The 25,962-nt window shown below is 26.1% G+C and overlaps 1 protein-coding gene across 1 annotated transcript; it reads left to right on the forward strand.

The window, feature by feature from the left end:
• The first annotated feature begins 33 nt into the window (after window positions 1-33).
• LOC107447121 (ribonuclease Z, mitochondrial) lies at window positions 34-25,205 on the forward strand. The gene is made up of 22 exons (XM_016061953.3): window positions 34-510; window positions 2,274-2,324; window positions 2,409-2,479; window positions 2,554-2,618; window positions 3,951-4,005; window positions 4,477-4,623; window positions 4,775-4,845; window positions 5,526-5,584; window positions 6,804-6,864; window positions 8,573-8,624; window positions 10,467-10,632; window positions 11,611-11,743; window positions 12,024-12,118; window positions 12,752-12,876; window positions 12,961-13,051; window positions 15,969-16,107; window positions 17,732-17,880; window positions 17,955-18,033; window positions 18,117-18,240; window positions 19,049-19,127; window positions 21,567-21,711; window positions 24,999-25,205. The coding sequence occupies exons 1-22, from the start codon at window positions 221-223 to the stop codon at window positions 25,158-25,160; spliced, it is 2,409 nt and encodes an 802-aa protein (XP_015917439.1). The 5' UTR covers window positions 34-220; the 3' UTR covers window positions 25,161-25,205.
• Window positions 25,206-25,962: the final 757 nt, after the last annotated feature.

The following is a 25,962-nucleotide window of genomic DNA, read 5'->3' on the forward strand; positions in this document are numbered from 1 at the left end:
CGGTTCATTCAGTCGCCGTGATTTCATCATCATTTCGAAGCGTGTTTATTTACAATTTTGTTTACTTTTATTAGCATGGTATCTTTTTTTCTCGATGGTTAGTGACAGTAATTATCGAATGAATGAAGATAAAAATTAGAAATTTTTGATTTCTCAAGCAATATTTTCAGCTGTATTATAATAATAATTGTAAATTTCATAATTTATTATTATTTTTTTCATGCACATTAGTTATAAGATAACTAATTTATGTTTGATAAAAAGTCGACAGTTTTTAAGTTTAAAACTTCAACATACTCAGAAGGTGTATCATAGTTTCCAAAAATATCCAGCAATTTTTAAAATGCCTCGAAACAAAGACGAAATCGCAGCTTTAAAAGAAATTAGGATGAAAAAAAGAAAACAATGCAAAAGTGCTCGTTTCCCACCTGGTGAAATATATCTATGTGTGTTGGGAAACGGATCGATTTCATCTCCTAAAGCTCTTTATATGTTTACCGATCATGAGAGGTAAAAACTAATTTTATCATTCTGCTCTATCTATAATTTTACTGGATATTTCTTAATGTTAAATTGGTTTTTTTAAAAAAAAAATATGCAAAAATTTTTATACTTGTATCTTACAATTTATTATTAAGAAATGGAATTCGAGTGTAAAATTTAAAAGAAGTTTTATGTATCGTTATCTGTGGCAGAATAATAATCAACAAATCTTGCCAACTGGAGGGATATAACTTGTAGCGACCCTCCGCAAATCTCTACATGTTTTTTTTCTTTCCGATTTGCAATTTAAAAATCCATTTGGTCTTGGAGATTGTGGGGATATTTCCGTATCGTAATCTGACATGCCAACTACAATTGCCAAAGTGTCAAATAGATCTTAAACTTTCAAAATTTTTATAAAAAAAAATATGTAGATGTATGCCTGGGGGTGACTGCGAGTTATACCTTTTGAGTTTTTCTCTTTCTGTGATTATACGGAAATCTCCCCAAGATTGTAGTTGGCACGACAGATTTCGATGCGAAAACATCCTTAAATTTAATGATAAGATAGTTACACTTTTGACAACTAATCTATACCAGATTTGACAGATTGTGAGGAACTACAAGATTGTCAAACTGCTTGACTTGTATATCATGTTTCTATTTTGCATTCTGAACTTTCGTGCCATTTTCTTACTTCATGGCTTCATGTTGTGTGTGCTTGCTACTCATTAGTCAATGAATTTGTTTTGTTACTGTTAAAAATAAAAAATGACCTATTCATTCTATTCATTAAAGTTTTTAAGCCTTCTCTAATTGTTATCTTTTTGATTGCTGTGGGCCTTGAAAAAACAAAGAATAATTTTAATAATTTATACCTATATATATTTCTTGAAGTGGCAGAAAATTTCATTGTTATTATTTGCTTCGAAATATTCCCCTATTTTTGGTGACAACTGAGCAGTGAATGAGCACCACAGGGGGGAGGAAATTAAAATACACAGTTATAATAGCTTTCAAAATTCAAAAACATTCTTAAGACTTCTAAATATTTGCAAAAAGGTTAATTATTTTTTATCTCTTTCTCATTTTTAACTTTGATGATTCGGAAATATTTTCTTTTTTTTTGTCTGAAATATTGAAGAGAACATAAACCAATTGCCCTCTTGCTGCCTACGTTCACTATGGGGGAGAGAGACAGGTCAAACTAAAAAATATAAAATCACAGAAAAAGACTAAGTTGAATTCCTGGCCAATAGGAAGCAAGTTGAAACATACTTTTTTTAAATTATTCTTTAAGTAAAAAAACTATTTAGCACTTTGATGTTCGTTTTGAAATCCCTAGAAATGTTAATGGTATAGTTCTTATTACTTCTGCTCTTGGGTATTACAGACAGAAATTTGGTACCCTTGTTGGCAAAGGCCCCCATCAGGGGGGAAGGTGGGGGGATTTTAAAGCTTGGGGGGATTTTTACACTAAATAAAACAAATAGTTTTGGGGGGGAATTTAGACCAGAGAATTTTTTTTTTTAAGTACATAAATAAAAGAAGCAACATAGCACTATTTCGAACAACCTAACATGGAAGGGGGAAGTTAGCAAATTTTTTTGGGGGAGGGATGAATTCGCCCAAGAGCTTGCGGGGGAGGGGGGGCACTGCTTGTTGGTAAAGTTCCAAATTGAAATCTTTCCTTCTTCTTTGATTAAAGAAGTATATTTTTTTTAAAAAAATAACTAAGTTTCCTGAACTTTAAATTTTTATTGTTCTTTATAAATTTATTTTAATTTTAGATATCTTTTTAATTGTGGTGAAGGAACTCAAAGGTTATCATCAGAACACAAGTAATATCATTTACTTATTTTTGATTATGTTATCTACTTGTTTAATTATTTTTTAAAAATTGAAGTTAATCTTTATCATTTCAGGACAAAGTTATCCAAATTAGATAATATCTTTATTACTCATAAAAGCTGGGATAATATTGGTGGTTTATTAGGTAAGGAACATTTCATATGTTTTCTTTTATAATGTATATCTTACTTGGCATTAATTTTTACCCATATTTTACAGGTTTATCTCTTACTTTGCAAGACATGGGTGTTCCTGAAATTACTCTACATGGTCCACCTGAAATAGTAGGCCTACAATTACTTTTTTTTAATTTATTATATAATGTTAGAAATTATATTTAAAACTGAAATGTATATTTTCTATTCTACCTTATTGTATCACATTTATATCTTAAAATGTTAATGACATTATATTTATATCATTTAGAGCATTAAACAAAGTCAGATATTTTAGCCATTTTGGGAATTCATGCTCTTAAAATCAACTTATGATCCAATACAAATCTTCACAGCTTGAATTTAAAAAATAGGTCATTTCATTAATTTACTCTGTGACTAGTTCTGGAATAACTCTATGGGTTAACCAGCTTCATTCTGCCTTAGTGGCATAATCTTCGAAATAGTTTTCTTTGTATAGTTCAACATTTACCCTTCAGACAAATTTTCTTAATACATAAAAATTTTTACATAACTATTCATACTTTTACATAATATTCATAGTGTTTTTTTACACTATTTATATTTTAACATAACTATTATAAACATAACTATTCATACTTTTACATAATATTCATAGTGTTTTTTTACACTATTTATATTTTTACATTATTTGCACATGCATATTTTTCTAAGAAGGTTGAAAAAAAGATTTTTACATGTTAAAATTTTTTTTTTTTTATATTAGTGCAGACATTTAGAAAAATGTATAATTATGAGGTGAAAAAGTTGTTGCATTAAATGTAGTTTAGAGAAAAGTTTCTAATATTTATGACATTTGAAAACAAATTTATAATATTTTTAAAAAAATCAATTGAAAAAAAACTTATTTAATTTTGCCATAAAATTTTATCTTTATAGTTCATGTTTAGCAATATGCACTTTATTTAATAAAATCGGACATGTCATATCAATAAGATAGTGTTTAAAACTATTAGATACCAAAAAAGAGATTTTTTTTTAAAGATATATATACTAATATCTATAAAATTTCAGAATTTTTTAAAAAAATTTATGTTAATTTATGAATAAAAATGGTTAAGAATCAGGTAAGTGTGATTTAAATTAAAATCAGATTTCTCTTCTTTTTTTTTCTCTGTGTAAATGAAATCAGTATGCTAGTTTTGAAAGAACTGCTAAGTAGTTAGATTTAGGAAAATTGTTTTTTCTCCCTCAATTTTCTTTTAAAATTCATTCATAAAGAATATAATTAATTTTTGGCTGTAGAAATTCTGTCCATAGTTGAATAATAAAATGGTATTTTTTTTCTTTTCTTCCTAAATACAATCAAAGTAAATATTAATTAATTTTGGACATTTTTTTCTCATTTCAAAAATTGTAAAAACTGCTAACCCTTTTATTCTGAGTCTACTAAAATAGAAACAAATTTCTTCATTTTAGGATTCATTATTTGACCAAGCCAGATCTTTTGTTGTACTAAAAAGCCTTGACATTGGTAAGAAAATTATTTTTATTTTTAATAAAAAGGGTTTTTCCTAATCACTGCCTTTATTATTAAAATTTTTTGAAACCTTGTCAAAAATTATATGAATAAAGTATACTAATTGGATGTTGCAAATCAATTCTGAAGCAAGGAAATTTGTGTTGGTGCAAATTTTTCTGTTAGTTACCAAATTATTTTTAAAGTAAAGCTTTGCTTGCGTTAAAATTGGTCTATTTTTTTAGTAAAAGTATTTTTTTAGCTGTGAGGTAATATTTACAGTATTTTTGTGCACTTACCATATAATGGCCTTATGTTCTAACTTCTATTTTTGTCCAAAACACGAGGATCGTTATATTAAGCATTAAAATGCATCTATTCTTAGTTAGTTTAAATCTAAGTAATCTATAGTTTAAATATACTATTATTGATAAAATTGTTAGTTAGTAAATTATAAATAAGTATTAATGTTTTATTTACATTTAGGAGCAAAACCCTTATGCGAGGAAAAGTTTTCAGATGATTGTATGGATGTTTCTTACATTCCTATTTTATCTGAAGATTCAAGTGATGACTATAATTCTGATTCTTCAGGCAGCAGCTCTCAAGAATTTGATGATATTGATGAGCCTAGTATGCATAATTTATTTCTTTGCTTGAAAATATAAATAAAATTCTCAAATTTAGAAGATCTATTTTTTGATTATATAACTGTGTGCACAATGAAACAACCTTGATTGAAATTACTCTGTAAATGTTTTGTACAAATTTTTTTTTATTGCAGAACCAAAGAAAGTGCGCTATTCTTCACAAAAGAAAAGATGCCAAGATATGGTTGTTGCATATGCCTGTAAGGTCTGTAATTATATGTCTAAATAATTTTCTTTATTATTAAAATTTTATTTACAGAAAAGTTGCAATGATGGTCTGTTATGTCAAGTTAGTTACATGCCTTAAGTGTTTTTTTATTTATTTTTATTTTTAATTTTTTTAAGCAATGAATGAACTAACTATATGAAACAAATTAAATGGAACATAAAATATTAAAAAAAGAACAAATTTGTGTATTAGTTTTTTGACAATGAGATGAGTAGTGTTTGAATTAATTTATATTATTTGGATTCATTAATATTTGGATAATTATCCGTTATATTTTTAGTAAGATTTATTGTTTTACTGTTAAGTTGATAGTAAATTTTTTGTATAAAACCATTTAGCCTAGCAGGTAGTTGTTTTGAAATTCATTTATTTCAGATTTGCAAGAAAGTGTTTTTTCAATCTTATTTTTATTTTTAACTGAAATTATATAAATATATAAAAAAAATTTTACTTTGATATTTCTGGATGTTAAAATTTCTTTTGATATATTTTGAATAAAATTTGTTAGAATGAAAAGCCATTTTCATACAATAAAATTATTAACCTTTAAATCATTTGCAAAAATATGATTTGTTTCATCAAATATAACTTCTTTATTTATTTTCTTCCTCAAGAAGTTTAATTACTGATTATAATTTTGCATGAACTTTTTTTAGGGTCACAGTAAACCTGGTCAACTGTTATATGAGAAATGCATTGATTTGGGAGTTCCACCGTAAGTTATTTTATGACAAATTCTTCTTTGAATTTTGTTTTAACTTAATTTCAAAAAACAAGATACCATTATTAATAAAATAAAATAAAGTAAAATTTACAAAAGTATGACAAAACTGAGTACTTTTCCAAATTGTTATGTTTTAGTGCAGTTAATTGTTTCATTTGCTATGTTTCATACGAAACTTTCATCACAAAAATTGATATTAAGTGAATGTAAATAAGAAAAAGAAAAAGTATAAACTTTTAGTCTGTCAAGAGAAAATATGAACAAAACAAATATTTTAACTCATAACAAGCATCTTTTATATTTTTTTGTCCCTATGAGGACTATACATCTTTTTTATTTATTTAAGCAAATATTTTCTTGCATAATATTTGTGCATTCTTTACGAAGTTTCATATAATATTTTATGTTTTCTTTTATAATGTATATCTTACTTGGCATTAATTTTTACCCATATTTTACAGGTTTATCTCTTACTTTGCAAGACATGGGTGTTCCTGAAATTACTCTACATGGTCCACCNTAATGAATGAGTGAGTGAAAAGAAGAAATGTTTAATTAATTGCAACATATATATAGCATCTTGCAACATTAAAAGTCAAATCTTACTGATCTTGGTAATAATTATTATGTGAGCTGTTGCAGTTGTTCTATAAAAATATTTTTTGCAATTAGTTTCATTTTTACAAATGATGTAAATCTGTTTCCATTTCCCTTCTTAAGGTTTTAATTCCTTTTAAATATTCAGCAATTTGCACAATTCTTTGCAAATTTTTTATTAAAAGCATTTATTTTTAAAAGTTGTTTTGACTATAATTTATTTTTTAAAATCCAGTTATGTAAGTTATAATTTGTATTTCTTATTTTTGTATTGTATAAGAACAAGATAGTCTGTTAAAAATAAGTAAATGCATTCTGAATTGTCAGTTGTTGAAGAAAGGCATCAAAACAATTGAGTCACCTCAAGTGATTTGTTGTGTAATTTTGCAAAGTTAACTTATTAGATTATGTACTTTATTATACCACTTTTTAATTTCAAACACATGAAAAATATCATCTATTTTGCAACATTTGCATTTGTTCAGTTTTTCTTTAAAGTTATTTTTATTTGATGAATATTTTTATTAAAATTTATCTAGAAGGTATTTTATAAATATTTTTATTTCAATTTTTCATACAATGAAATGCATAAATGTATTTTGATTGTTGTCAGGGGTCCTTTGTTAGGAGATTTAAAAAATGGCAAAGATGTTTGTCTACCTACAGGGAAAGTTGTGAGTAATATTTTGATATTAACTATGCATAATTTTTTTCATCCTTGTTATTTTATTTTTGTGCCTAATGTCCTACTTTTATTGTGTGCGGTAGCCTAATCTCAATGAATTCTGAATTTTATTTTTAACAATCTTAGTTGAAGATACATCCAGATTTTAATCTAAATCCATTTTACTAATAGCTATATCTCTAATCTATCTTTCTGTATATAATACTTCTTTTCATCATCTAGAATTAAAATTTTTTTATTAGTAATTTTAAAGCTATAGTGTATTTTTGTACTGAACATTATGAGAAAATATGCTTTTTTGTTTTTATGCTTTTATTCATTTGCCATTTGGGGATTGCATTTATGGTCTGATAACAAAGTTATCCGTTTCTCTCTAACTTTCAAGCAGTTTCAGCTATGAAAGTGGTGTCTAATAGTGTATACTAATAATGTATTCGTTTCTTAATAAAGTCCCATGCAATACAAAGCAGATAAAATCTGGAGAGTAAGCATTCCTTTCTCAAAATTGGTGGGAGGTAGAAAGAAAAAGAGTTTTACAAAGTCAATTTGGGATGTTGACTTGTTCCACTGCATGAAAAAAATTTTTTTTTATGGAATTCAAAATTTGTGTTTTAATGTAAGTAATTCTGTGTTTAATACATTTGAAACAAAATGGTTTTTACCACCGTTGCATATAAATAATTCAATTGTTATTTTAAATAACACATTTTATTGCACAAATTGTCTTAGAAAAATTCCATGTATTTCTGAAGTTTTTTTTAAAAAATTTCTACCACTTCATAAAATTTTTTCCGAAAGCATAGCTTTTCTTTTCATTGTGAAATAACTTATAATTTTAGGTAATGCAATTTATAATGCTCCATAATTCTAAACTATAATATAGAATTTTAAAATTTTAATATGGGTTTATTATTTTGGTGGTTTTACATGTTGTGCTGTAATTTTAAGAACACGTTTAGTATTAACCATTAATTTTAAAATATATTAATGGGTATGGGTACAACCTAAAAGTTTAGTATAATATGATGTACGGTACATAATACTACTGTACTGCATATTAAACTTACAAAAAATGTAATTTTGCTTTCAAAGACATACCCTCCAACTGCTACGGAATTTCCGTAGTTTCAGAAATCTTCTTTTCAGACGGTAGCAAAATTAATGTCTTAATGTTTAAGAAAAATTAATTTTAGCGTAACTTGTCCACTATTACTTATAAAAGTGCAGGCCATATGGCTAGATTCTTAAGTTCTGATAAAAGTTTTATGAGAGATCCATTTGCTTTAAAAATTTCTACTTTGGTTCGCTACCACTAGAAAGAATTATTTTCAAAATCCTCATAAGTTGGAGAGTATGCAAAGATTTAAAACTTTGTATTTTTGTTTCTAAAATGAATTATTTTTTTATTATTTGAATGACAACTTATTCTCAATTTTAATTTGATTAAACAGTGCAAGTTATTTTTTGCTGAGTTTTGTAAAAAAGTAATGAATAAAAATTTTTTCTTTACTATTAATAATATTTACATGAGTTAGTCAGCTTACTAGATTGAAATATATAGCTTTTTTAGTCTTAAAATTGCTTTTGAATATGCAACTTAAATGAAGTTAAACACTCCACTTATTTATTATCATTATTTTGTAATTTATGTATTTTATTCAATCATATTATTGAATAATGAAATTTATATTATATAGGTTCTTTCAAAAGATGTTGTGTCTGAAGTTCAGCATTGCCCAGTTTTCTTAGGTTAGTTTAATTTCTATAAGCTGTAAACAACTATATATATATAGTATTTAATTAAATTTTACCGTTATATATTCCTGCATTGTTATGATTGTTGCTTAAAATAGACATTTCCACATAAAATAGCTCCTAATTTATAAAATAGCTGTTTTAGTTAAATTTGTATCATCTTAAAATTATTTCTGCTTTAGTTCAAGTGAAATAAAACAAACAACTTTTTTATAGTTATGATTCTAGAGCAATAGAAATTAGTGTAGTTTTCAAGATATAAGTGAACCTTTTGAATTCTAAATAGCAATGATAGTTAGAGGTTTTACTTATATACCCAGGACCATGCAAAGCACTTCAAATTATTAGCCAGTAAGTTCAAATATCAAAAGTAAGCTAATTTTAAAAATTCTTAGCTAAAAGCAAAACTCGAATAATTTTTATGATTGAATTTTTTTCTGTAAAAAACTTAAAATCAAAATGCAAATTTACTAAAAAATGAATTATTTTATAAAATTCAAATAAAGTGTCAATTTGCAGATAGGATGGAGTAAATGAGCAATGAATAGATAAAAATAGGGATAGGTTAATTTGAGGGGGTTAATTTAATCTTAGACTAGAGTCTAAGACTTAGTTTTAGTTTACTTCTTAGACATAAGAAGTCTTCTTACTACAGCAGTAACATAAGGATAAACCTGAAGCAACATTTTGTTGTTGTCTTCTTATTGATATGTTATTGCATGAGAAAATATATTTTCTGCAAATATATTTGGATGATAATATGCATCTTGCTACCATTTAATCTGTTTTATTGACACAAACTGTAGGAAAGAATTTTGCTCCGCAATATTGTGCGATCCAGTAATGAGCATATTAATCTGTGTTTTACTGTAGTTTTTTACTCATTCTTAAGTAATCTCTCCTGTTGCTTATGCTTACATTATCTGGACTTATTATAATTATAATTGGTTTTTCACTGCATATTATGGAAATCAGTGTAATCAATTAAAGAATACAAGATTTCTTCTACAAAATTCCTTTTAACCTTTTATACTCGATTTTTTTTTCTATGATTGAGTGTAATATATATTTTTATTTTCAATATAAATACTTTACCTAAAACACATTTCTTTCGCCAAACTTAGGATCTTGTCTCATTTGGCGAGGTGGCGAATGCTTAGCACTGGCCATGCATGTATACCCATAAAAAGAAATTTTTTTCTGGAACAAATGACGCTTTAGCTTAAAAAATTTCCGAGTGTGCGAATTCAAATACAATAAAAGTAATACAATTATAAAAGAATCGTAACTTTTATAGAACAGAAGTAAAAGCTTTTTACAATATGTCGTAGATCGTTTGACATGACTCTATTTATTTGAAAAATTTATAGCTTGTTAATGTCATTGATTTTAAATACTTCATTTGAGGTATGATCATATGGTTTTCATTTATATTTTATGATGTAAGATAGCAGTAAAACATTTTTAGTTACTTGTTTAAATTTTTAATAATTTTTTTTTGAGTATAAGATAAATTTTTGAAATTAAAATTTTTTATATTATAAATTTTTTTTAAATAATAAAGTCTTATGATAGATTAAAAATTTTTATTTGAACTAGTCGACATTTACACCCAATGAACTCTAAAATCACGATTTTGAACAAAGAGTTGGTTTAAACACCAGATCTGCTAATATTCTGGTACTCTTTAATATCTAGTTTCATAAGTACAAATCTCTTACTCCAAATTGTTATAAAAATTGTTTCAAACCAATTATGCATCAAACTGTTCCAAAATACACTATTCTTCATGTAAAAGCTTTTATTTTTTTATTATATTTTTTTTTTTATTTTTAGTTGTAGAGTGCCCTTTACCTAAATTTCTTAAGCCTTTTGTAAGTGAGGAAAAGTTTTCTCAGTATCAAGACGCCTCATCTCCTTCATCTGAAGCAGCCTCACTTGTTGTACATTTTACCCCGCCAAATATTTTGACAACTCCAGAATATCAAGATTGGATGAACAAGTATGTATACTATTTTGATTACTTCATTAAGTTGTGGAGATTTGGAGGATAGTATCTCAAATGTATATCTTTGTATCAGGTTAACTGTGTATATTATGTGTTAATATTGAACTGTAAACATTTATTTATTTATTTTTTATTAATAATAATTTTGTTTATTTGTCCAGACCAAGTCAGATACATACATTTAAGCTTAATTTTTCATTTTGAGACATTTTGAAATTCCTTTTTTAATTTTTTTAAAAAAATGTTCGGTAGGTGAAACATTCCAAAATTTAAGTGAATTTAATAATGATTTTCAGGGTGAAAATTACTAACTCAGTTACAATATTTATTTAAATCATATTGTTAATCAGTATAATTTTTCTTTAATAGTTTCTCGTTTTAAAGTGTATATCAGTAATACTAGTATTAGTAAGTGTTACAACTGAATTTGCAAATTTAAGTAATTTTGTTTCTTATTCACAAGTAAGTTTGATAATGGCTTTATTATCATTTGATTTTATTATGTCATGAAACTAAGTTGCATTTTAAATTTTTGATGTAGCTTTAAATAGTTTCAAATAAATGCCAGACCTATAAATTATAAATTTTTCTATATTTTCTACAAAATATTAGTTTTTTTGTATATCTATATATTTTTGACGTTCATTTATCACTTTGCGATTCCTTACAAAATACATAGTTGACATATATATTTTATTCAAAATAAAAAATCTTTTCATAATAAAAAATTCTTTTTATGATGAAAAATTTTTTCATTTCTCTGTTTTGCAAATTTGTTATCTAGAAATTTGTATTTTATTGATATTGTTTCAGAAAAGCAATAAAAGCCACATTATTTTATTTCTAAAATTGTATGTAAAAAAAAATGCTAAATATATTTATAAATTTTTAACATGCCTTTAAAAAAAATATTTTTAGCTTATTTTGTTAAATAATTTATTTATGATAAGATTTGTTCTTTTTGTACTTTAGGTTTCCTGATTCAACGTGCCATTTGATTTTAAACAAAACCAATGCAACTCTTAATAGTGCAGGAGTTCATCGAATCCAGCACAAGCTAAACTTGTTGCACCCTGGAATATTTAGTTTACTACATGAAAATGATGTAATAATTATAAAAATATTTTTTACAATTTAGATGTATAGTTTAGAATTAGTAACTTATTTTTAAAAATATCAGTTAGCACTCTTCACTTTAAATTTTTTTTAACTTTTGTAAAATGTTTTTAACAATTATTTTCAATACAAATCAAATTTACTATTTTGTTTTCACTAAATATTAACCACTGATTTCCTTTGCAATCTATGTATGTTTATTTTCTTATAGTTTCATACATGCACTTATAATTTATATTTTGTGTTACTAATATTTTCTTATTTGAAAGACTGCAGAAGAATTTAGAGAATATCAAAAAGAAAACATTATTCAAGCCAACACTTTAGATAGATATTACTTGCGTCCTCCTAGAGGATTAGATAGGTGAGTTTCAAATTAACCTTTTTATTTAATTTATAATAACAAATATATATTTTTTGTATACAGGGTTTTCCAAAATGTCTGTCTTTAATCAATGTTTTAAAACTTCTTTTCTAAAATATGGTTAGAAAAGTATGCAATTAGGCTTCACCTACCAATATCTAAGCAAGGAAAAATGAAAAACGCTATCTCTATCTAACAAATGTTTGAAAAAGACATATCTTTTATATCATAAAGATATCTAATAAAATTAGTGATAATAATTTTTTTTACTTATTTTTCTATTTTTTTTCTTCCTATTTTAGCAATATTTTATTTTCATGCTTTATTTTATTTTCTAGTCCATTCTTCTGTGAGTGTAGTGTATTAATTTAAGAGTACTTTTTATCTGTTTATTAATTCAAATTTAGAAATCATTGTCTCTGTGACAAATGTTGAAGAAACATATAAATCTAAAGGGGAGAAAAAGGAATTAATGAGCATTTTTTTGTAGCTTGAAAATAATCACAATTTATCAGAAAAAAAATGTTGCATTAAATCTAATTTTTTCAGCAGTCTCTTTTATATTGAAGATTTCTTTTATTAATTTCTTTAGTTAGTAAAAGCAAGTAATGTAGTATTATTTTTTAAAAATAGAAGTTTTAGCATAAAGATGAATTCAGAAGAATTTATTGAGGAAGCTATGCTAATAGAAGGTTTTCAAGAAAGTCTCAATCACCTGAAAAATAATATACAACAACATTCACTGCAACAATCTAATAGTAAGGAACAAAAAAATTTATTTTTATTTATATACAAATTTATGTTTAAGTTTGTTTTATTTTAGTATTTTTTGCATTTTTTAGAAGATCATTTTCCCATCATGTCATTTCTTGGGACAGGCTCTTGTATTCCGAGCAAAGCTAGAAATGTATCAGCAATATTAGTAAACACAAGGTAACTTCTTATTTTATTTTTTTGTCTTACAAAATTTATCAATTATTTGTATTATGGTAATTTAAGTTTTTTGATAGGTCATCTATATTTATTTTGTTCATCAATGCCCCTATTTAGTAAGCTTTCCAATTGAAGTTAGTATAAACACATACTTAAACTAATATTAAAATTTATATTCAGTAACCGTGTTAAGGTTGAAAATGAGTGATAGTGAGTTCAAATCCCATGTGAAGTACTTTTTTTTCTTTTTTGAAAACTGAATCATACCAGTTTAAAATACCTCTCTATTTATAATAAATGTTGTTATAATAATGAAAAAAATCGTGTTTGTTATTATAAATGTTGTATAATAAGACATTCTCAGATCATTAATAAATATATTTTTCTGCTGGATACACATATTTCTTTAACATACAAAATATTTAAATTGCAATATGTTTTTTAATAAAATGATATTTCCCATCCCATTTTTATGCTCCTAGGAATACATTCTAAATTTTATTAAAACTCTTACCATTTTTTTATTTATTAAGCATTATATTAATTCTTGATAATATTATTTTAAGAAATATTTTATTACACATTCCTAAAAATTTTTTTTTTTAAATTTATGTCTTGATTGGCTGATAAGATATTATTAAAGTATTGGGTCTTAAAGTATAAAGTGTCCGATTACCTAAAGTCTCTAGTTTGATGCCAGTTATGTTTGATGTCTCCGATATTTCACTTCGATCGTCTTTTATTTTTCTTGCATTGAGAAGGTACGCCATCTAGCTTTTAGATGCACTTTTTTGTTTTTAATAGTCTATTGTATTGTCGTCTGGAGGTTAAATATTGTAAGTCGTGGATAAGATAAAAATGCGAGTTATTTTCGAATATGAGTTCTCGTGACAACTGACTACCCTTTTTTCCTAGTTTTGGTAAATTTTTTGTAAGAAAAAATATTTAATTCCCAGCTTGTGGTTGAAAATGCATTTCGGGATTTCATCACCAGCTGCTCTCCAGATTTTTTCACTAGCGGTATTAATAAGCTATCGTTAAATTGGCAATGTTGTATTGATAGTTAAGGTGCATATTTTAATTAATTATATTATTTCTTGCCCGAGATATAATAAGCCAAACTTTCAGTCTCGAATCAGACGTTTCATACTTAATGACCCAATACCATTAAAATTTAGTTATTAGAAGATGCTGAATTATTAAATGAGATGAAACAAAAAATATTTTTCTGAAATAAAACAAAAAAACATTCAGTAATGGTTTTGTGCATTAATTTTTAGCAATAAACTTTGCTTCTTAAGTACTTTCACCCTCAATCTGTTTACCAAAGCAAAATGTTGTATTCTTCGTGATGGGCAAAAAAAAGAATACCAGCCCTAACTGCTCAATTTCCAAATTCTGGAATTATAAAAAGCTTTTACATACAAAACCGTCAGTGGATTAAACTTGAGAAAGGTTTCTGAATTCAGATCTATGACTTTTTCAGTTTTGAATTTTGATCTTTTTAATTTGTTATTATTTTTACTTGAAAAAATTCGATTATCTCATCTTGATACGTAATTTCTAACAAATTAGGATAAATAATATTTTTTCTCGAGTAAATATAAAGAATCTAAAACTTCAAGGTAAACGGAAGCAAAATTAAAACCGTAAACAATAATATATAAGCATTCAGAAACTTTCTTATAAACTCTATTGGTAGAAAGTGAACGGTGATACTAAGCTTAATATTGAAGTATATTCTAACTGAAGAAAATCTAACTTGAAACAATAATTTATCTGCTATTAATTAATATATTCTTTAAGCTCATTATGTATCAACAAATCTTTACATATGTTTAAATTTAATTCAGATGGGTTTTTTTTAAACCAGACATTTAAAACTGGCTTTATTAAATTGGAAGAATTATTGCATTAAGCAGAAGTTTTTTTCTCTCCAAAAGATGTGTATTGGATTTTAAAATAACATACATTTCAGATATAAAGTTTTCTGCCTTCTTTAAAAAAAAACTGTACTTGCCAAGTCACTTTAGATAGACCTGCGTCTAATTTTTTTTTCTTATGCAATTTTTTTAGGTACATTTCTGTTTTGTTTTTAAAACCAACCTTTTTTAAAAGTAAAAATTGCTTAAACTTTTTATTTTTCTACCTAGAAGCAATTTGTTTTACTTTCATATTTAAAATACTAGTAATCAATGATGTGAGCCCACCTTAATTTGAGTATATCTAACCTTGTTGAGCAGTTTGGTTCCTAGTAGATTACTGAAGTCAAATATCACATTCTGGGATCAGTAAGCAGGTGGGTGACCACTTTGAGCAGCCTCGGAAGAGACTGAGAGTGGTCCTTGTTAAATTTTTCTACCGTGAAGTTGCGCAAAGGTTATTGGACAACAGAAGCAAGATGAACCATCCCCTCCGCAGAGGATCAAAATTGTGAAGGCATGTCTTCACATTATCCTCAGGAATGTTTCCCAGACTGCCACCCGTAGCCCATCGTGCAGCTTTACTACGACGTAAAAAAAAAGTACTACTATCTTTAACCTTATTAGCATTAAATTTAAACAGTTACAGCATCTTTAATAATTTTTTCTAATTTATAATAAGAAATTTGATTAATTCTATTGTATATATATACTTGTTATTTCATGAAAGTTAATTTAAAATTAAAATGTATGCTTTAGATTTTATTTTTAAAATATGACTAATCACATATATTTTTTCTTTGCTTTAAAAATTCTTGTTAACATTAAAAAAAAGTTAATGAATAAATTTAAGTAAAGACTAAACTGAAAAGTTATTGTTTGAAAATATTTTTTATTTTAGCATTACATTTACTTTTATTCTAAAATTTTCCTGTTTTACATAGGCTTTGAAAATGGAAATAATCTAACTATGTTTTTTTTTCTTTTTTTTGCAGTGAAAATAAATATATTTTGCTAGATTGTGGTGAAGGGACTCACGACCAGTTAGTTAGGCTGCATGGTAAACATCATAAGAAAGTCTTGGAACACTTAAATTGTATTTTTATTTCTCATATGCATGCTGATCACCATTTGGTAATAATCATTTTATTTTATTTTGTGTTGTTTCAGGTGTTAATATACTATTATGTGTGGAATTTATACAAATTTATTTCAGATAAGATTCTTTTTGAATTCCATATTTTGAATTAATTTTTAAAATATGCTTGATGCAAAACATTTTTATTAACTCTTTGTTGGTGAGTAATTTTATACAGAAAATATTTTAGGGCACCAGCTATTATTTTTGTATTTGAATGTAGAAATAAAATTAAACATACGAGATGAACTCCAATAAATTTTATTTATTTTGAATGAAATGCAATGAAATTTTGGAAAAGGATATTGCAAAGCTTTTGCAATATTCTATATCACCCTGGATTGCATAAATTGAAATAGATAATGCAAGTGTAATGACTAGTTAAATCCTCGTCGTCAACAACATTTGGGGATGTAACGAAGAGTTAACTCAAGGCCAATCAACAATGTGTTTGTAAAAGAAGGAGTCATTTTAAGTTTTTAGCTTTTTTCGCATCTTCCAAATTTATTATTTGGTCATGTACTATGTATTTTTTTTATATAGTTTTAACAGTTATTTCTGTTGTCATGCTTAAAACTTTACATTTTATAACAATTTTTATTATAAAAATTAAAAATAAAATACTAATAATTGAAGAACAGCATAGTTTTTCCACTTTTATCACAAGTATGAAACTACTACTCTTATGGTTAAATTAATAATTTTTTAGATTGTTATAATTTAATTTATCTTTTAACTCAGTTAGTAACATATTCTTCCCATAGCTAACTAATATATTGTATCAATATTGAACTAACAAGAGTATAACAAATCATCTAAAATAATGCCTTTAATTCAATTGGTAAAATGGATGATTGTGATTCCAAATTCATTCCAACTTCCAAATTCATAATTAATTACTCTCTCTCTCTCTCTCTCTCTATGAGTTTATGAATCAAGAAAAAAATATTACCTAGGTACAGTATTCATACCATTGGTTTTAAGCAATCAAAAGAAAAGGTAACCAAGTAAGGGTATATGTTGAAGAACTGTTATTATGGCATTAATGGGGGAAAAAAATTTAGTATGTGGGTTTCTTTTTAGTCGTATATTTTTTGTGAGTAATAAATGAGATTAGAAAAGTCTTATAATATGTGTATAAAAATTTTTTTTCATTTTAATAATGTTTTGTCCTTTATTTAAATAATCAGCATTTTATTTTACTGTAGTTCATAAATTAATATTTTTTACATTCCTAATTTATTTTGCTGCAGCAGTTATTTTGTTGTATTGCTTTCCTTAGTCGATTAGTCTGTGATTATCAGCCTTTTAAGTGTTCATTCATTTGTACTAATTTTTTATATGCTTGTATATCTTAATGCTATGTATTAAATATTTCATGATAATTATTTTGGTTTTAAATAATTGAAATTTTTTATTTCTTATTGTTCTTGAATCTTAATCCTAATGATATTTTGAAATACTTGATGTTTTGTACTATTGTTCTAAACTAATGAAAGATTATTTACAATTAGTTTTTCTTTCATTAGAATTAGTATCCTTTAACTACTAAACTTCAAAACTGTACTTTAATTTGAGTACAATTTAGTACTTTTCATGTCTTTTTGTTTCTTGTTCCAGGGTTTAATTAAAATTTTAAAAACCAGAGAAGATTTGTACCGAAATATGAAAATTCAAAATAAACCTCTTTTACTTATTGGACCAAAACAGTTAAACTTTTGGTTAAAAAACTATCACAGGCAGATAGAGCCCATTACTTATCTCTACAGGTAAACTGAACTTAAAATCTGAATCAACTTAAAATAATTTAAGTATTTTCTCTTAACAAAAAATTTACTTTTAGGTTCTTAGAATGTACTTGTTTGGAGCATAATCAGATGGTAAAATTAGAAAACACTATAAAAATTAGTAAACATATTCAAGTAAGTTCCCTAAAATTTCATAGTTCTATAAACTTAATGTATGTTAAATATATGTAAATTTACTGACCCAATTATATTTTTAGATATCAACAGTTCCTGTGCAACATTGCCCTGATGCTCATGGTGTTATCATAGCTCCCAAAGATTCTAAATGGAAAATAGTCTATTCTGGAGATACTATGCCTTGTGAAAAACTAGTTGAAGCTGGTAAACAATATAATTTATTTAAATTTATTTTTCTTACCTAAGAAAGTCAAACATCTAACTTAGAGCTTCTGTACATATTTTTCTCAGATTTCTCCTCAAAACCAATAATATTATTACTATAATAAAAAAATTTTCTTCAAATTTATATACAAATATTTTCTTTCAAAACTAAGATATAATTTAAATTCAATGGGAAGAGCCAATAATTAGTGAAATTGTATCGGTATACTACTTTATCAAATGATTTAATGCACTTATACAACTGAGCAACTTTGATCATATTTAATTTCTGTGTGTTTCTTTTATATATGTTTTTTAATTTCTCAAACGTTGCAAAGTTTTCTAAAACTGGTTTTAAAAATCATTTGTATGTATTTTATTTTAATAATATGTTTATTTGCTAACTGTTTCTAAATGTGTGACTAGAAACTAAGTAATATACATATACCACTGAGGTGCAGAAATAGTATAAGAATTCATAAACTTTAAAAGATTATTTTCTGATTAAAACAGTGCATTTTATAGGTATTTTATGGATTTTAACCTTTCACTTTCAAGATCATTTTTTATTTAATATGCTGATATTTTGTAATTTAAAAAAAAAAAACTTTATGTTTTTTTATTATTTATTTTTAACGAAATAGCTATGAAAAACACCTTTAGGTATTCTTCATCTATGTATATTTAAAAAATATCTAACTTGTCCATTCAAAATGCTTACAAGCATATTACTTATGTTCTCCTTTAAAAGCTAATTAAATTCTATCAATGCTTATTAATATATATAAATACACACACTTTATTAAAGGTCGAGATTGTTCTGTATTGATACATGAAGCTACTATGGAAGATGATTTGCTTGATGAGGCAGTCATTAAAAAACACAGGTAAAAATTTATATATTTTATGTAATTTGTGAAATGCATTTAATACTGCAGAAATACTAAATATATACTAATTATTTATTATGTGCCCTTTAAGACAGTTAATTATTCAAGTTTAAATTTTTATCTAAAAAAAGTCTTTATTATTAAAGGTTAATGTCATTTACATAAAATCATATAATTAAAAAGTAACCATAACCTCTAACTGATACTCATTTAACATAAGGGATCATGTGACATAGAGAATGGTATTGATGTGAGCAGCATTAAAAAAAATATATTCCATATATTATAACTCTCAATTAAATTGAAACATTAAGTCTAGAAGAAAATAAAGGATAGAGTTCAGTCCATGTATAGATGCTGTGGCAAATGGTTAATTGCAAACTGAGTGCATGACATGATTGTTTAGCTTAACTCCTCAAAAATATAAGCATATTAACTATGCTCTTTTTGTAATATCACTATTAATGAACAGCATTAGTTTGTCATGACCTTGACTCTAATTTAGATTAGCTCTGGCCGTTTAGAAGCTGCACTGGACAGGGATATCATGTCCCTCTAGATGAATAGTCGTTAAATAAATAGTTTCATCATGTTTTTAATGTTTAAAGTTCATTTAACCTTTTCGCGCCGACTTTCACATGTACGTGCCAGCAAGAAACGCTCTCACTTCCCGGCTGACACACCCGTGTGCCAGAGCGTTTTCTCGTTCACCCCCGGCCGTCACTCATTTGTGCCAGCTTTTTGGAACGTTTTAAAAAATAAAATTTCTTCCAAAAGATGCCATTGTATGTCCATATGGTTTCAGATACATATAGATTTGACCTTCTACTTAAGATGAGAGTACATTCACGTGGTTTTTAGGAGGAAGGAATGGAGGGGGAAGGAATGTTTTATGATGGCTCTTTAAATTCGCATGTGGTATTTGTTTACAATAAGCAGGGGAGGTTTTTTTTCTCGCTACTTTCGATTTTCGGTTTAGTTTTTAGTGGGTATTTAGATCTTGTAAATCCCTGTTTTAAAATTTTTCATTCGAAAAAAGAACTTTAAGTCATATATTTAGTTTTCAGATATGTAATGTTGAATGTTAGTAAATGATAAGTACATAATGAAAATAAAATGTGTCAAATATATATTTATTTATATACATTTAAACAAGAAATAACTTAAGGGTGTCTTGGAGAGAGATTCTTCTTTCGTCGTCCTCCATGTTAGTCTATGGAGAATTATATGATTCTTAGCCTACTCATTATATAGTCACTAATTAACATTTTGGAATTTNCACCCTTAAGTAACTAAAGTATCCATAGAAATATATATATAAAGCATATGTCATTTAAATATTCTACAGAATAATATTAAACAACGCGTTGATGTTTCGGTAATTTCATGGAATTAGGCTTAACAGCAAAAAACCCTCTGGCCCTGGAGAGAGACTGACGGCCTCAGCGGTAAGCGCGCTTCCCGTTGCGAAAGGGTTAATGTTTTGGTATTTCAAGTTCTAATTGTAGTGCTGTATTGTTCTGTGGCAAGTGGCCTGATGTAATGATGTGTTACACTTTCTCATATATTCAACAACAATTTTAGTAAAAAAATAATATAGCCTGGCATAAGATTAATAAAATACCATTTAAAATTGTGTTGTAAAGCTATTATCTATGATACAATGTAATTTTTAAAGTAGGGTAGGTCTTAGCGGATTTATTTGAATTTAGTTCTGATAAGAACTGGTTGTGTATTGAATTTATAAAATTTGTATGATGGCAATCACATATAAGTTTTGTGTGTAAAACAGATAAAATAAGAATAAGTTTACAATTTATTTTTAATAAATCCTACGCTTAGAAAAATGAGGAAAACAAATATTTATTTTTATTGAAATAAATGGGGAATTTCTAATCTTTATTTTTTAGTTAAATATTTTTAATCAAAAATATCTTTCAAAATTAAATTTATTGAATACTTATAATTTATAGGGGCAAAATATAAAAAGCTTTCACTGAAAAATTGATTTTGTCACGTATTCATTATTTGTTCTTGTTCTTTACTATTTAAGTACTTAGCGAAAAGTTATAAACTAATGCATCTTCAGACTGTATTTTTTAATTTTTAACATGAACTATTAAATCTGTATTTTCTAATTGGTATTTGCTAAATTTTTAATTTTGTTTTTCAATTTTGATAAAATATTAAATTAGTTCTGAATTTGAAACAAAAGCATGCATGTTTTAAGTGATGGGAACCACTCCATTTAAATTATTTGATGATTCAGTTAAAATAGTTATTCTCATCATGACTGATTAATTCATGTAAATTTAACATTTGACAGTTTCAATATTTGCATCAGTTATATAATAAGAAATATAAAGAAATATTTCTATTATGTAATATTTTAAGCATACATATTTTTAACTAATTTTCAATTATGTTTTTTTGAAGTACAACTAGTCAAGCAATCAAGATAGGTGCAGATATGAACTCAAACTACACCGTACTTACTCATTTTAGTCAACGGTATGCAAAGATACCACTCTTTAATGAAAATTTTCACAATCATGTTGGCTGTGCCTTTGATAATATGACAGTAAGTAATGCTATTTCTTAAATCTATTTTACCATAGAGTATTGCAAAATCAATGATAAGATGTGTCAATCACTTCATCATTTGAGTGTGTTTTAAAAAAAAAATTTTAATTTTAAGTGGTATATTTACTAATACTGTTGATAAAAATTATGTGTAATACAATGCTTATTATGTTTAGAAAATTATGATTTCTTTGATACTAACTTTTTTTTTCTTCTTATTTTTTTCTGTCCAAATTTTACTGCTCAGCAGTGTTTTTTTCCCCTACTTTATTCTTTCTTAGTTTTATTTTGCATGCCTTTTTATTTATTATTTGATTAAAAATTTAGTTTCAGCTTTGCAATAGTGGATTCATTATTTATATTTACTACTCATTGTTATTACTATTTTTATTTTGTATAATTATTCATATCCAAACTAATTTTTTACATTTTTATTAGTATGTTAGTTTGTTTAAAAATTTTCATGGTATATTTTATTGAATTTAATTGCATAAAATTTATTTCCATTCCCTATTCTATCAAACCTTTAAATCTTCACCTTTAAAAATCGATTATATGCTGTATGGGTAAACACAAAACAGTTGTTACTAAGGATATATTGAAATACAATTCAATTTATATACCACTCTATATATTTAGATACTCTATGTATCTTTTTAGCTGTTATAAGATATAAACTATTTCAGCATAATGCGAAAAACAGTGTCAAGTTCAAACTATTTTTTTTTTTTTACTTAGCTAAAATTAGGTTTTGGTGAACTGTTTTGTATTCATTTGTTCATATTAGCAATTTTCAGCCATTTTTTTGCAATATTAACTTATAGAATTTTATTTAAACTTTAAAAATAAACTTTTCACAGTGAAAAAAAAAAGTTTTTTTTTTCATTTGAAATTTTTTTAGAACTCATTATGATGATTAAGCAACATCTAACAAAACTTAGAAAGTACTTTAGTGATGAAGTTTATCAAAAAATATTAAAACAAATAATCGAAAATAAAATTTTGTGAGAAAAAAGGCTCATTTATTATTTTCATGCCAGATATTTGATATGTTATTTTCTTTTTAAACGCTGATATAATTTTCAGCAGATACTGAACGTAATATTTAGTTTAATCATTAAATTTTTGTGTATGTATAGCATAATTACATTTTGTTATTTAATAAAATGCAACAATTATAAATTTGTATAACACTTAATTTTTTATTGCACTATCATATTAATAGTCAGAGGCATCACATTCATAAATTTTTGTACATGCTGATTGTCTGCAGCAGGTGTTTCCAAAGTATTTGTTATGGCATCTTAGACTGTTGTGAGGTGTTCATAGATTCAAGTCTAATGTTTGCCATTTTTAAAAATTTATTCATAATGCAGAAAATAATTTAAAATTCATTATTTTTGTAGAAAAGTTTAAGGTAGTGCTCTCTTCCCTTTAACTGATTTAGCTTTGTACTCTCTTTTAAAAACAAGCTAAAAGAGATCTCTCTTCCAAAGAAGAAACTGACATTTTTGTTTACCACTTATTTTTCTTTTTAGAACATGATGGACCTTGTTATTTTAACACTTTCAGTCACGCTGATAAATGTCCAGTTTTGTAGCCTTTGCAAGGGCGCCGGGTGCAAGGGGGTGCACTTGCACCCCCTGGCTTTTTTTTTTAAAACTATTAAAGAGTATAACATTTTTTAATTAAAAATATTTTTTTTCGAAAACAAATAATTATGTAATTATTGATATATAACAATTAAAAAAACTGTTTAATCAAACAAGGATTGTAATAATTTTGTTAGCTGTCCAAATTTATTTATAACTTTTTCAATGAATTCTGAGTTATCTTTAATTCTTTTCTTATGCGCACTGAGCATGCACAAACTACTTAACCTCTCGTGAAGCATTGTAGACCGATTCCATATTTTGATGCGTTGCATTGTACTAAAAGTGCGTTCAATAGAGCACGTAGTAGCTGGAAGAGTTAGGCTAATTTTGATTGTCTCCGTTACAGCTAGATAAAACGGTGTGGCCTCAATAAGTAAATCGATCAGGGATTCATAAGAATTTTCTCTATTCCTCCACATTTCGTACCCCTTAATATGGTACTTTTTTTTAAAATGTATTGTTAACAATGAAGAAATGTATCTTGAAAAAAATTAACAGATGAAAGTATATGTAATAACAAAACAAAATGTGACAACAGAATATTTGTAATTTTTTGGGGGGGATGGGGAGTAGTTTGTTAGAGGGTTGCACCCCCTTTTGTATTATTCTGCTGGCGCCCTTGAGCCTTTATACTAGTTTATGTGTTCATACCACGTTAATTTGCAATCCTCTATCGGTTAAAACAGTACTGGGAAGCTAATACATTAAAAAACACTAAAATCAATGAATTACATCAAGGTGTATGGTTCTTTGAAGTGCTATAATCTTCAATTTTATTGATGCAGGTCACTTTAAATCTATTACAGAGGGATAGATTGCATGGTTGCTTATCAAAATGTTTTCACTTTCCATCTCACTAAATGAATTTACAATATCTTTAATTATGCACAGTAATTTCTCTTCATTTCTACTTTTTCTTATGTTATTAAAGCTGATGATTATTGTTAATGCCTTTTTATTAAGTACAATTAAATGACCTGTTTGGATTTTAAGTAGAAGTTATCATTAACTATATTTAAATTCTCATCACTCATCATTCTTAACTATATTTCTGTCTCATAGTTTTGCACATAGGAACAGATATTATTAGTACATAATACTGTGAATAAATCTCATATTGTAGCGTCACAAGATAATTTTAAATCGTGTAAGGTTATCGCAACCTGAATAAGTTTAGAAACCTCTGGCCTATAGACAAAAACAAACCAAATATGCCATCAATCTGTCCTGGATAAATTGGGGTGATTTTGGACACAAAGGATTTTAATAAAAAAATGAAATAATGCATTTTAAAAGGTTCTAAATTAAATCTATTTATCCCCTTTAAAAGGTACCATAAAAGGGTGATAGATTAATTATTTTAGTTTATCTAGTTATAAAACTTTTATTTACATTTAGTCTACCACTTGTTAAAAATAAATTTTGGTTATTTAATCTTCAGTGTACAAAAATCAGAGCCGAAAACTAATTGCATTCTGTTTTGATCTTCAGATTCTATGTAATTAAAATGCAAGTCTATGTAATTCGATGCAAGTATATTAAAATGGCACTTTTTTGGGATGTTTTTCAAAATATATTATAAAAAGTTGATGTTAAAAAGTAATAATTTTTCGTATTTTGTTTTTTCCAGGTATGTTCCGATGAATTATACATTCTACCTTTGCTTATTCCAGCATTGAAATGCTTATTTGCAGAAGATGTCGAAGATATGAATAACAGGGGCGATAAAAGAAAGAAGAGAATTGAATTAATTAATTCAATGTTAAATGAATCAGTTGCAAATAAAATGTAAAGTAATGTTATTGAATGTAAATAAATATTTTATTTTCTATTTGCATTTAGTTAGCAAATTTAAAATAGTAGTATGCGAAATTTATACTCAACTGCAAAAAATTTTAAAAAATTCTTAAGTTTTAATTTAGATAACTGAAATAACATTGATTTATTGATATTTTATTACTTAACTCTTGTACTAAAATTTTATACTTAAGCTGTGGAATTTTCATTGTGAATATGAATTTTATCTTTTTAACACATAGATGTGTACACCTACCATACTATCTAGCTTTTGGCCATTGAATTATTGTCTCAGGCCTTTTTTCTATTAAGTGGATAAATTAGTTGATCCATGTACAACTTGCTTGCAGCCCTTACTCTTTACCTTCTGATAACAGAATTTCTTTCCGAGTTTGATTGTATCCCGTTTGCCGTTAGTTCTTTTTTTAGTAATCTTTTTTTGCTCAAAATGTCTGCCTCCCAAAAAAAAAGATAAATATATAATATTTAAATTAATTAAGCATATACTAATGCTGTGTTAAATGCAAACAGTGATATCTGAACTCACACAGAGATAAATTTGAGTAAAATTTTTTCCACTGTTTTATTTTTTTCAAGCACCAAATTTACTATGTACAGTTTATCTGTGTTGGTAGTTTTAGGAAAATATGCTTGTTTTCAATGTTCTATACACTCAGTTTTTGTACTTAACAGCTTGAAAACTTTTCAGTATTTTTTTTCATTTTTTTTTTTATGGGATTAATATGAAATGGTGTAAAAACAGCAGCATTAAAAGTAATACCTACATGGTATTTGAG

This window comes from Parasteatoda tepidariorum, chromosome 5 (assembly GCF_043381705.1).
Source record: "Parasteatoda tepidariorum isolate YZ-2023 chromosome 5, CAS_Ptep_4.0, whole genome shotgun sequence".
NCBI classification, from domain to species: Eukaryota; Metazoa; Arthropoda; class Arachnida; order Araneae; family Theridiidae; genus Parasteatoda; species Parasteatoda tepidariorum.